Source organism: Macrotis lagotis, chromosome 7, assembly GCF_037893015.1.
Source record: "Macrotis lagotis isolate mMagLag1 chromosome 7, bilby.v1.9.chrom.fasta, whole genome shotgun sequence".
In the NCBI taxonomy this organism is placed as follows: domain Eukaryota; kingdom Metazoa; phylum Chordata; class Mammalia; order Peramelemorphia; family Peramelidae; genus Macrotis; species Macrotis lagotis.
In genome coordinates this window covers 66,831,881-66,845,763 of record NC_133664.1, presented here as the reverse complement: position 1 = coordinate 66,845,763, position 13,883 = coordinate 66,831,881, and the positions used below count along the sequence as shown (strand labels likewise).

At 37.1% G+C, this 13,883-nt stretch overlaps 1 protein-coding gene across 1 annotated transcript in view; it reads left to right on the top strand.

Annotated features, from left to right (window-relative positions):
- Positions 1 to 13,658, top strand: part of MKX (mohawk homeobox) — a 102,218-nt gene extending 88,560 nt beyond the window's left edge. Inside the window, exons 5-6 of the mRNA XM_074193048.1 lie at positions 9,928 to 9,961; positions 10,074 to 13,658. Of these exons, the coding sequence (XP_074049149.1) occupies positions 9,928 to 9,961; positions 10,074 to 10,260 (221 nt within the window). The 3' untranslated portion in view covers positions 10,261 to 13,658. The remainder of the gene's footprint in view (positions 1 to 9,927; positions 9,962 to 10,073) is intronic.
- The last annotated feature ends 225 nt before the right edge of the window (positions 13,659 to 13,883 follow it).

Sequence of the window (13,883 nt, the reverse complement as noted above, 5' to 3'; positions counted from 1 at the left end):
CATTTAAGGTGGTCTACTGCTGGACCCAGAGTCAAAAAGTCTGGCCTTGGGCATTAGCACAGTGACCCTGGGCAAGTCACTTAACCCTGTTTACCTTGGTTTCCTCAAATGTAAATGAGCTGGAGAAGGAAACGGCAAACCACTCCAATATCTTTGCCAAGAAACCCAACAGGGGTCATGAGGAGTCACACACAACTGAACAACAACTCTAGTCACTGTACTGGAGATAAAAAAAAATGCAAAAAAAGAAACAATTTTTTAAAAGCTCTATTGATCAAATTTTTAAGACCCCAGGAAAATATATTTGTTATTGTTCAGTCATTTCTCATGTCCCATTGAAAATGATCTAACAAAGACAACAAATTGCATTGAAAATGAGCATGTTTGCTGATTTCCCCCCCTCCCCAAATGCTGCTCACAGATGCTCTCAGAACTCTAGAGCTAGGACATTTCCTTAGATTTTATGCTAAAATAACAAATAGAAAAATTCTGCATCCTCCCAGTTCTCTCCTCCCTTGCTTTCCTGCAAGAGTACAATGTTTCACTCTTAAAGGGCCCCCCTGTTTACCATCTATGACTTTTTGCCAATTCTTTGAAAATTGGATTATGCTATGACCCCAGGAGATTCCCCTTGGATGCATGGTTGTCTGGTGACCCTGGGACCTACACCAACAACAGCAGAAGGGACAGGATACCCCCTCCACTCTAATTTCTTCGTGAACCCAGAACACCTTTGACACAGGACCCTCCCAAAGTGGCTCAAAGCTGCTGTCTCTAGAGTCATTTTCCTTTCCTTGCTCTGTTTGAGACCTCTGAACCTGAGCTTTGTTGTCAGGCTCTTGGTTTTTAGCAATTGACTGTTGACACGAAAAGGAGATATTTCCTCTATTCACTGGTCCTTACAAAGCCTTTTATTTTCTTGCTGGAAAGGGAACCACAAACCCATGCCTAGACAATCCACTGTGTTCTACTTCGAGAGCAAAACACTGACTTCCGTGGTTTGGACGGTTTGGATGGTACTTTGTATGTTACTGGAAATCAAGATGTGGTCATTCTACGTACTTCAATTTATGGAGCACCTACTGTGTGAGAGTCACTGAAAAACATTCCAAAGGAATTTAGGGATGCTTTTAACCTCAAAGGGACTTTCAAAAGCACAATACTTTAAAATACAGCAGCTAGATGGATAGATGAACAAGATATAGATAGATAGATGTTTTATTCCATAAATTAAAATTTTTTTAAAAAATAAAGGATTAATAGCAACAAAATATAGGAAAATTTTTTTATTCATAGCTGTGACATAGACTGGCTTATTTGCTTCTCAGAAAGAGAACCAATTGAAGGATGTAGCTACAGGGACTGCTTGGGGGATCCAGGTGTTTGAGAGTCCTCAATCTGCAACCATTCATTGTCCATCCTAAATGAAAGCATTGATGGCTCCACATGGTGAATTTCCTACTCTTTCAATATTCATTTATGGATCTTCTGGCTACTGTGACACACTGTACCTTTGATATGGCTATTTTCCTCTTGCTGTCATCAGTATGATGCTCATTCTCCCCTTGATCAGTCAGGTTGGGAATGTGAAATCTGATTCCATACATGTGAAACTGTTCCATTTTGCAAGCCATGGCATCAGTTACACAATATTTTAAAAAAAGTTTTGTTATTTCCCTAATGTTATTCAAGCTTCATGGAACTTATTTCACTTTTGCCAAGTCTTTCCAGTGAATAAATATCTCCATAAAACTATTGCTTCACTTTGGCAACCAAGATGCTACAGTTAGTTTGTGGGCAAAGTTAAGCCAAAGCCCGACTCTTTCTTCCTCTTCTCTGTGAAATGCCTAATACTACTGACATCCTGCCAACTGGACAGAGCCTTTTCTTGGCTTCACATTCTGGTAGCACCTTGACCCTATTGTTCCTCAGAAGAGATGAATAGATAATCGTTCTATAGCAATAATAATCTCTTGAAAGTGACAATAAAAAAATAGTGTGATTTTACAGAGAATTAAGACTATTAAGAATATTTATTGAGTGTTCATCCCCCCGCCACACACACACACACACCCTTATCTCAAAGGAGATTGATTATACTTTCACACTTATCAGTGAGGGCAAAAAGACAGTTACCACTCAGATAATCCTTGCAAAAGTCTGAGTTTCAGGGGTAGAAGACTCCTCAGAAGATCACGGTTTGAGGGGATGCTGACCTGCTTATAAATTTGGCTAATTCCAAAAGAATCTTGCTTAATACCATCAGAACCAAGAAGCCATGGCATGTTGCCTTTCTATGTAACACCCACTCCAACTAAAACCTTTTCACCCTTAGACAGTCCTACTTGGCAAAGATCATAGTCATCTTGAGGAGTGTTAATTAGCCATTTGGGTTCTAGTCTTGACCAAAGAAGTCCAAAAAGGCAATGGTCAACACACTGAAATATGTGTAAGGGAATAAATCCCTCCCAACTATCACTATTTCTTCATTCCAAAGTTTTAAATATTGCCCAAATTGTCATTGCATTGCCAGGAGAATGAAGCTGTCATAACTTTTACCATTTATGAAGCATGTGGTTACAAATAATTTCTGAAATTTTTGCCTGGGACCCAAGATGTTTTAATGTGCCAGTTGCATTATAACCAAGGTGAAGAAACATCTCAGATAACATGGTAGTTATATGGAAGAACAAAGCAAAGGAATTAACTCTCTTCCAATCTTTTAACTTTCTAATTAGATTTTGAAACTGTTTCATAGTACTAGAGCTGGAAGGAAAATGAGAAATCATCTAGTCTAATATTCCATATTGTACAGATGAAATTGAGACAGAGTTAAATGGCTTGCCCAACATCATCCATTGAGTAATTGATAAGAGCTGGGATTTGAATCCAAGCCTCCAGGCTTCAAAGGAAAAGGAGAAAGGGAAGGGGAAAGAGAAAGAGAAGAGGAACGAGGAAGAGGAGGAGATAGGGGTTAGGGGTGTGGCAGTCTGGCAATCTGAAAAATCCATGTAAAAATGTTTGTCTCTCCCTCCATACTAGAAAAGAAGTCTGAATTATTATGGTATTAAAAGATAAAATAAAAAGATAAAAGATGTTGATATTACACAATACTATACCTATATTTTGTGCATTTTTGAGTTTCTAAACATTTTCTATGTCATCCTCAAAATTCCTCCAAAATTCCCATTTAATTTCTTATGCCAGCTCTTAATATATCAAGACTGCATTGGAGAAAGTCAATATAAGGAAAGGATAACTGAACCTTTTTTCCTTTTTTTTTTTTTTTGGAAGGAGGAAGGAAAAGTGGAGGGAGGAATCTTATATAAAAGTATAATCATTACATCCTTTCAAGGAGGTAAAAACAAAATGACTTGATCATGAGAACTAGAAAGGTGATGAGAAAGTCTAGGGGCATGCAGGTCAGTAAGAAACTCAGGGAGTGAAGTGAAATGTGTTTGTTGTCCTGGCATTTTGTGAACTATCGGAGACTTCCTACTGGAAATTACCTGAGGGGGTTGTAGACTTAGTTGGCTCTTAATGAGTTGGACTGAGTTGAATCCCCCATCTCTTTTGGCTTCTACTTGGAGGATCTTGGTAGTTATATTCAAATGTTTTGAAAGGCTGTCAGTGGAATCGGTCAACATTTATTAAGAGCATAGGGCCCTTGCTGAACATTAGGAATAGAAAGAATTCACTTCCTCAAGGCAGCTTAGAAAAAAAGGGGAAATTAGACCTATTCTATTTGGCCCCAAAGGGAGATGTACAGATCTGAGCAAAGGGTAGAAATTTAAAAGAGGCAGATTTAGGTTTGTTTTAAGGATGTTTTTTGCCTTGCCCTGGGTGGGGTAGAGAGGGGTTCTTCATGACTACTTACTGGCTATCCTGAAGTGGGGACCCTTTTTCAATTATGGAATGTACTGGAAGGTCAATAGGGTCCCTCTCAATGCAGAAATTCCATGATTCTGAAGGTAGGAAAAGGTGCCTTATTAACTGTTAAATATTGAATAGTCCAGCTATCTGAATTTTTTACCTGCTATAATAGGTTTTACTACTTAAAGAGAAAAAAGTGATCTTATCAGGAAATAGTAGATTCAGTCAGGACATACTGGATTCAATCTCTGATACCTTCTAACCATTTGACCATGGCCAAATAATTTATTTCTCTAGACTTCAATTTCCTCATTTCTAAATTAAGAATAGTTAAAAATGTAATTGGTGATAAAATATTAAAATAGGAATAAATAATAACTGCAATATCTACCTTACATGCTGTGTGAGATTCAAATGTGTCCATGGATAGGAAGTGCTTTGAAATGTTCAAGTTGTATAAGTCTAGTTAAATTTTAAGATTATATTCTCCTCTTTTCTATAATATACATTAGCTGGTGGCAGCAGGTTGGTAAATGCTAGTGCAATAGCTGTATTGAGACAAGTTCTGAAACCATACTTAAACTATGAAGATTTTTTAAAAATTCATTTAATAAAACTATTATGAGTTTATAAAACCTTGCACTTGCTTGTTCTCCAAATATGGCATTTCATTTCCTCATTCATAGATTTAGATCTGAAAGGAATTTTAGAGACCAGTGAGTCCAAATTCTCATTTTACTGATGAGGAAATTAAGGTACAAGATGGTTAGAGACTTGCTAAGGATTCCACAGTTAGTAAGCATCTTAAATCAGTTGCAAACTCATGTTACTCTTATTATAAATTCAGTGCACAGGCATCAAGCTACCTCTGAATTTTTGTTTGTTTTGTATTTTTTCACAGATTTTTTTCATTTTCAATGACCAGGATGCTCTCATTTCTTACCTCCTCTCTTGACACAGCTCTCTCCCATCAAGTTCAACTCCAAGGCTAACTCCTAAGTGATCCTTTCATGACCCACCCCATCAAGGTCCCACATTACTTTGGATATAGTTAGTATTGACTAACTAACTGTGTCTCCCAATCTCTCCCAAGTTAGAGGTCATTCAATTACTGATTGTCATGGGAGTTTTAACTATTCCATATCTAATCTGAGTCAGTTTGCCCTTCCTTAGATAGTCTGATGACTTTTCTCTTGGGGGTCACCATACTTGTGCTGGACAAGATGTCTCCAATAGAATGTAAGTTCCCTGAAGGAAAAGACTTCCATTTTTTTTGCCTTTGTTTCATTTCAAGTATTCTTGTAGTGCTTTTCTTAGACCAGATGTATAGATTGCATTGGCAAAAGGAGCATTCATTGATGAAACTCCATATATAATTGAATACTTGGTCTGCAACTTAAAAAAAAAACAATCAGAAATCAGTTATTTGGCATTTTCTGGTGTCAAGCACCATGTCAATTCCTGGGGAGACAAAGACAAAAGTAAAACTGTCCCTGACCTCAAAGACTTTAGATTCTAGTGGGAAGGTGACATACAAATATAAAGTATGTACCATGATGTATACAAGGTAGTTTTGATAAGGAAAATGCTAGCAGCTATGGAGAACAGGAATGACTTCTTATAGAAGATAGTATTTGAGCTGAGCCTTGAAGGAAACCAGGAAAAGTTGCCTGAGGCAACCAAAGGGTTAAGAATGCTTCTGGGTCAAACAAGTATTATGTGTCAGAGGTGGTACTTGAACCCGTGTCTTCTCCACCTTAGGCTCACTGTGCCTACTTGCTTTTATTGTGTGTGGTATAAAAAAGCACTTGTTGACTTAAAGTGTTTATGATGATGGGCTGAGACTTCTGAGTAGTCTATAAGGTTTTGTCCTCTCTCATTTTTCTATCTAAAGCTACATTTGCCATCATAGATTTTACTGTTCTTTTCTGTGGCTGCTTTTTGCAGTGAAGCCATCAGATACCAAGGAGTGTGTGCAGAATTTAGTCAAGTCCATCATTAAATGTCTGTCTCCCATTCCCTGCTCAGAATTGTGGGTGCATGAGCTGCACCTCCTAGCATGCCACTTTAGAACTGGAAGTCAAGATGACAGTGAATTCTGGAATGCATGATAGAGGTGATGCTGTCAACTCTTCAACTGGCTTCTCTGAGGAAAACCTGGGTGCTCTCCCACTTGTAGCTACAACTTTTTATCTTCTGGCTTCATTTAGAGTAAGAAGAGTACTGTAGTTTGGTTCCATTTTCCTGGTAATGTTGGGGAGCAGTCAGCTCACTGGTCATTGGATGAAGCTCACATGTTAAAAGGACCAATAATTACACTAAAGTTATTTTCCATTTTAAAGCTGATGTTATTCTTGGAATTCTTTTGCCCTATTTCTATAATTTTTTTTTTGGAGACAAATGAGATCAAATGACTCATCCAGGATTACAAAATACTAAGTGTCTAAAGTCGGAGTTGAACTCAGATCCTCCTGACTCCGAGGTCAGTGCTTTATCCACTCTTACAGCTTTGTTGTAGTAGAAGGATGAAAGCCCTGGGACTAAAGGGATGTTTTGTATTTTATTTTTTTGCTTTTGATATTTCATGATTTCTATGGTCAAAAAACTCATTATGGAGGAACCAACCTTTTATATTTAAGATGACTAGTTCTCAAACAGCAAACCTGGGCTTACTTTCAAGACCATTACAGCTTGACCAAAGCTTAGGTTGCATTGGCATTGCCTCCCGGAATATAGGGAAACCTCCACCATATAATGAGGCATCCAAGGAAGACTTCCGTGGAGACGGATGATCCTACTCTCATTGAGAAATCACCATATAGAACAGAATGTTTCTAGAAATGGCGGACTAGGGCAAAGGAAGGAAACAGAACACTGGGTTAAGGAGAGAGAAGGTCAATTTGCCAAAGGGATGAGCTGGGATATGATTTTCAAGGGTAGAGAGTATGCCTTGCTTTTGTACCACTGATGCCCAGCAGATTGATCTACATAGAGCTGGCATTAGAAAAATAAGTTTTCCCTCTTATACCAACCACTGAATAAACTGTTATGAGTTTCCATAAAAGTTCCTCCTAGATAGGGGCCAGTCATCATTCCCATGCAAGCTTTCTCTCCTGAACTAGACTAGAGTCAATTGAACAACCTTATCATAGTCTTGGAGTTGTAAGGAACCTCAGAACATGGCTTAGTGTAAATCAGTCTTTGAATGAGGTAGCCTGGACTCAGGTCTTTGTTCTAACTCTTATTGGATATGTGAACATAGATAATCATGCAAACTTCCTAAGCTTCAGTTTTTTCATCTGAAAAGTGGGGATAAAAATTACTAGTACTTCAAGTTTCAAGGCGTTGTTGGAAGAAAATGTTTTGTGAACCTTAAAATACCATGCTAAAAAACAATATGAATTGATTATCTTGTCCAATGCCTAGTTATATCACTACTCTGCCATATTGTGAGTCAGTCGTCCTCCAGACTTAAATGCCTTCAGGGACCCTCAAAACAGTTGAACAGTTGTTGGTTTTTTTCAGTTGTGTTCAACTCTTCATGACCCCATTTGGGATTTTCTTGGCAAAGTTACTGGAGTGGTTTGTCATTTCCTCCTCCAGCTCATTTTACAAATGAGAAAACTGGGGCAAACAGAATTACTCTGACTCTTCATAATACTAGTTGGGGTTTTCTTGGCAAGCCCATTAGCGTGGTTTGCTCCTTTTATATATACATATATATATATATATGAGGAAACTGAGGAAAACAGGATTAAGTGTGACTTACCCAGGGTCACATAGCTAGTGAATGTCTGAGGCTAGATTTGAACTCATCTAGATGAGTCTTCCTGACTCCTGACCTGGAAATCTATCCTCTGTATCACCTAGCTATCTCACACCTCAAAGCACTGTGTCTCATTTTTGTATATCTCTAATGATGAGGAAGGTTTTCTTCATAGGTTTCATGGTAGAAGAGATCTCAGGATCATCAAATCCAACCCCTTCATTTGAGCAAAGTAACTTGCTCAACATTATCTAGATATTCAGTGGCAGACCCTGGATTTGAACACTATTGAGCTGAAGTTCATCTCTCTCTGAAAATGGCCCCATTTCTGTTCTTAACAAGATATAACATTTATTTTGGTCTATGGATAGAGCTTCTTTCCTTTGACTGGTTAAGAATGGCAGAACAGCTGTCAAAGAACCACAAAATTTCATGTTAGGAGGCACCTCAGAGACCATCTAGTTCAATTCAAGGCTGAAAAAGAATCCCACCCCACCCCCATCATCCCTAGCAAGTAACCTTCCAGTCTTCACATAACCTCCAAGGAGGATCTTCTCAGGCAGCCCATTTCACTTTGGAGTAGCTATAATTGTTAGTTTTTTCCCCCGATATCAACTTCAATTTGCCTTTTTTTCCATTTCTACCCATTAGATCTTTTGTCTGGGAACAAGTATAATATACACTTCCATGGTTATCATATATCCTAGCCAAGCCACTCCCCAAGTGTTGGCAAACAATTCGGTTCAACATCCCCTTATTAGTAACTTACTAAGTACAGAGCCTTGAACATCAGCCTGACGTAAGAGGATATTTTTTAGGACCCCAAATGAAATCTTTGCACTAAAATTTCATTTTCTATACCAGATTTTTTTATGTAATTTTTTTTTATTGAAATTGGGTCTCCCAATCTCTCCTAAATTAGAAGTTTAGAGGCCACTCAGTAACTTGTTCCTATTACTGATTGACATGGAAGCTTTCACTTACTCCATATCTGATTTGGGTCAGTTTACTCTTCCTTAGATGGTCTGATGGCTTTTAACTTGGGAGTCATCATACTTATGCTAGACTTTCTACAGATAACTGATTGGCTTGCCCCCGCCCCCCGAGCTAAGAACTCAAACTGAAGCACTTCACTAAGCTCAGCCTATCTATATTAATTATATTAAATCAGAGACGAGATTTACATTTATCATCATATCTGCCTTCATATCTTTTTTAGAAAACTTCTCCCTAACTACATCATCTCTATCTTCTACTTGTGTACTTCATTTTTTTTCTTTTAACTAAATGATTTATTGACTGGTCTTTGTAATTCATCTCCTTTCATTTTTTTCTACATGAGCCTTTTCCACAGTACACAAAGAAACCTTCCAGGATGGTTATGGGGATATATTAAAGTGTGGTTTGTGTTCCTTTCATCTGGAGAAGCTATCTCTATAATTAGTCCCAATGTTAAGAATCTTCAAAATCTGGATAGAATGAATAAAAACAAAAGATTGGGCTGCAGAATTCTCAGGGTAGAACTCAACTCTCCTCAGATTCAGTCTGTGAAACTACTGTTGTTCAAGTCCATAGAAGCTGACTATTCTATCTCTGTCCCTGGACCATCATCCAAAGACAAAGAGAGAACTCTTTAGGAGAGAAGCCTGTTGGGGATTTGTCCAGTCTTTTGATTATTGGTCCAGATTTTAAAAGTTCCAGTAGTGACCTGCATACTAATCAGAAGTACCATTTGATGAGACAAGAAAAAATGAAGTTATCAAAATTCTTAAATGTCTAACTCTAAGTGGGCAAGGTCATTTTGTAGGATTAAAAAAACTCTTCTCTCTGCTGAAGCTATCCTATGCTAGTTTTAAAGAATCAGTTGCATGCTTTAATTGGGGCAATTTGAAAAGAACTGACAACCAGTTAAATCTCATCCTCAATTTGTAAAACATCAAGTAAAATTTAAAACTGCTTTTTGTCTGTTTTGTTTAAGTTTTCTATTTATCTACATCCATGCTTCTCCCCCACCCCAACTCCCACCTTGCAGAATGCCCTCTTGAAGGGCATTGGTAAATACTTTTTGAATTGAACAGAATTCCCTTTAATTCCTTATAATTCTATATATCCTTCTGTTTGGTGACTCTTCAGTCTTTGTATCTTTGCAAAGAGATTTTGATAATATGTGGCACACTGATCTTATCTTTATTAAAGACCATTGCTCTTTTCCAGCACTCTATCCTAGTGAGCTTTTACTTCTGTTTTTTTTTTAAAGGAAAATAATTGATTTTTACCTTTCTTTTCAGACACTCTGGAAAATGGATCCAATAAGTGTGAGAGGTGAGGAAACTGTTCTTGATTTTTTTTTTTGCAGGTTATATTTTGGACTAACTTGGGAGAACTGGGTATTGGGACATGTAAAGACCTTCTGCTTTGTTTTGTTTAACTCTAGTGCAGCTAACCGAAAGGGAGCAAGCAAAGATGAAACCTACTGGAAGGAAATCAATGCAGCTATGGCCTTAACTAATCTCGCACAGGGAAAAGACAAACTGCAGGGCACCACCAGCTGCATCATTCAGAAATCATCCCATATATCAGAGGTCAAGACTGTCAAAGTGCCACTAGCCCAACAATTTTAAGCACTTGCTACCTGTGGGATCCAAAGGACATTCCTCACGGTATTTGTATTTCTGTAAAGTCAGAACCCGAGACGTGGAACAAGTGTCAAAAACCTGTCCCCTTCCCCAACATGGTCAGTAAAGTAGTTACTCCCTTCAGACTTTTTGATCTTTTTTTTTAATTATATTAAATAAATTGTCCAGTTGCTTCTACAAAAGACATATAAATTATAAAAAAATCAGTTTTTATCAAAATATTAACTTATTTTATGTTACTCAAACTATGCATAAAATGTCTGCATTGCTATTACAATAAGTGCCTTTGCTTTCCAAAAGTAAGCTATAACGTGGGCATAGCAGAATAGTTATGCCTCAAAATGACAATGCCATAATGCTTATTAGTCTATGTATTATTCCAGATGGACCTGTCCATTCCAGGGCTGAAACCATAACTCCTGAACGCCCTTGAAAAGTATTCAGTATTTTGCATTTTTAAAACTTGGAGATCTGTTCAGCCTAAAGGAAATGTCCCCTTTTTAAAAATTCCACAGTATTATGGTCCAATATATCTCTCAGAGTGGCTTTAAGGTTGTTGTGCATGTTTCTCGCTTGTCTATGCAGTACATTATTCACTACCACCATAACTCACTTCGTTGAAAAGTGCAATACTCCATATAATGTGTATATTTAAGAAACAGTGTGTCCAAATTAATTTAAAAGATTAAACTATGCATCATGTTTTGAAGATGTCTCTTATGGCAAACTTCACCAGAAAACTCCCTCTACCCAGATGAAGTTTCAGTTTGGATTTTTTTTTCTTGAGCTTTGCTACACACTGTTTAAAGTTGTTAAATAAATAACCAAAAAAAAAAAATCTTTTTTTGTACAGAAGTAAACTCGTAGTCCCGTATCTTACTTGTTTTAGAACTCAGTGTCTTGCCATGATGGAAAAAGATGTAACTCTGGCATGGTCAAAACAACATTGGTTTGATTTGTGTGAAACCAGAAATTCCAACTGATAATCTACCTTTCAAGGAGCAAATGACAGTGGCATAAATATATATGTGTGTATATGCACAGCCAAACATATACATACAATAAAGTCAACCCATAAATTAAAAGCATATGGTCCCTGAAATAGTGAAAGGTCATTACGTTTTGCCAAGGAGATTAAGGGCTGATATGAAATCGTGCAAACAGTTCAGTTTTTGAAACAGAATTGACATTGAGTGAAAATAAATACAAAACTGGAGGGAGGTGGGGTAATACTGTATTTTCTTCAGTCAAATAATAATATCCTAATCAGCTTGGGAACACTTGAATAAACAGTGGAAATTCTGAATATGACTTAGAGTATACCAACTGCAGGAAGATGAAAAGGGTTTTATTCTTTGGGGGATGGGATAGGAATTTTTTTTCCATTTGTAACCATAAAAAACAAAACAAACTGGAATAGGGTTTGTGTGTGCGTGTGTGTGTGTGTGTGTGTGCGTGCGTGCGTGTGTGTGTGTGTGTGTGTGTGTATGTAAGAGAGCATACAAACATCCCAATAATGCATCCGAATGGTTAAATTCTCCTTTAAGTTTCAGAATACTTTTACAAATCTTGTCTACTCCAGTTGTACTAAAGTATTTGAGAGACAGAAAAAAAAAATTCCATCTTGGTGTAATTTGTAGGACACTTTTTGATGTAACATAGCCTTGGGAATTGGGGTTATTTAGTGTATGATAAAGATAATTTGATATGAAAATATTTTGTATATATATTTTTTACTTTGTTTTTCTAAATTGCTGTTTGCAATGACATTTAAGTGCCATGCAAGAAATATACCCCACGACTGTATGAACAAATGGAGTACGTGTTTTGTTGTCTTTAGGTAGTTTCATGATGCATTTTGATACTTTACATGCAGAATTTCACCATATGAGCGGGTAACTGAAAAGTAATGACAAATACTTCACTCTTGTTCGTACTATCATAAGTTATTCAGTATCTTGTGACAATACTTTGTTTTTGTTTTGACAAACATTTCAGAAGTTCAAGGTATGCGGAGTCTTTTCATTTAAATTATGATCATTCAGCACTGTCATTTTTTTTTTAAGCAGCAACAAATTAGGTTTTGGGTATAAGTGTAGAAGATAAGCCACATGTGGAACTTTTTTTTTAAATCACCAAAGGGTGGAAATTGATCCGTAAACACATTAAATCCATTTTACAATTAACAAATACTTGGCATTATTTCCTACTGTAATTATCTTTAATTTATTTTTCCTTTTGCTGCGTTAACATTTTCTGGAAATGCAAATGCTTCTCTCTCCATCTCTTCCCCCCACCATTTCCTCTGAAAAGAAGAATCTTGAACAACGCTGAGCCAACAGCTGAAAATCAAAGTCATAATTTATATTGTAGAGAAACATTATTACCGCTGTTCCTTGTTTTGCCATATGTAATCATTTTAATAAAATTAATAACTGCCAAAAATCTTGACAACTTTGGAATAAATGTTAATTTCTGTTCCTTAATCATCACATACATGCTATTTTCCTTTGAGGGCAGACTAGGTTGGGAAGCAATGAACATGTGTTAAATGAAGACTTGTATTTTAGAGAGGGATCATGGAAGAACATTGAATTAAGCAGGAATTCCAACTTTCATCACATTATGCCCACTTTTAAGAGCAGAGTAGAGCTAGGAGAACATGGAACTGACTTATGAATCACATACAGAATTTCCATTTTCCCATAACCTAGAAAAGAACATTTATTATCCCTTGAAGAACTCTATTCTCTGTCCTAGGAGAAATATAATCCCTGCCCTCATTCAACTCACTGTCCAGCAGAGAGAGATGACGTAAACACAGAACATAACTCAAAATAATACATGATTGATAATATTTAAGAGGTGCAAAATACTCTATGTGGGTATCATTGGATGGGAGGGGAGAAGAGAAGAAAAGAAAGACACTTAGAAGATACTAGAAGCCAGATTTGTCACGAAGACCTGGATTCAAATTCTGCTTCAGAAACTTAGTTGTGAGGCTGTTGAAAATCACTTAAACTCTTTCGGTATCAGTCACTTCACCTGTAAAATGGCAGTAATAATAACACCTACTTCACAGGTTTTGATGAGGATCAAAGAAGGATAAGATATATAAAAAGCTAGGCTAAACATACAAGCACTACATGAGGATGATGACAGTGATGATGTGGAGAATACTGTTAGCAAAAGGAATGAGTAAATCATTTCTCTAGTATCAGCTGGTTTTTTTAATTCTATTTTTTAAAATTGTATTCTACACATGGGTGTCTATGGGTGGTGATGTTTTAGAAGAGTCCCCAGAAAGGAAAATTAGTTTAAGGGAGGGAGATTAGAGAAAGAGTGTTGACCAAAAAACTCTAAAGAGAACCTGGGACAGAGAAACTGGAGTACCTGTAGACTAGGCTCGGAACACCAAAAGAGAAGCCTCAACCTCACTTTCTTACACAAGAGGTAGAGGCCTTCATTACTGAGTACTTAACCTGTGGCAACAAGCTCCTAATTGTTTTCTCTGAGACACATTTCTTCTCTCCTTGACCCCTATCCTCCACGGAGTTAAAAAAAAAAAGTAAAGATCTGAACTCTCACTTACACTGTGGAAGAAACTT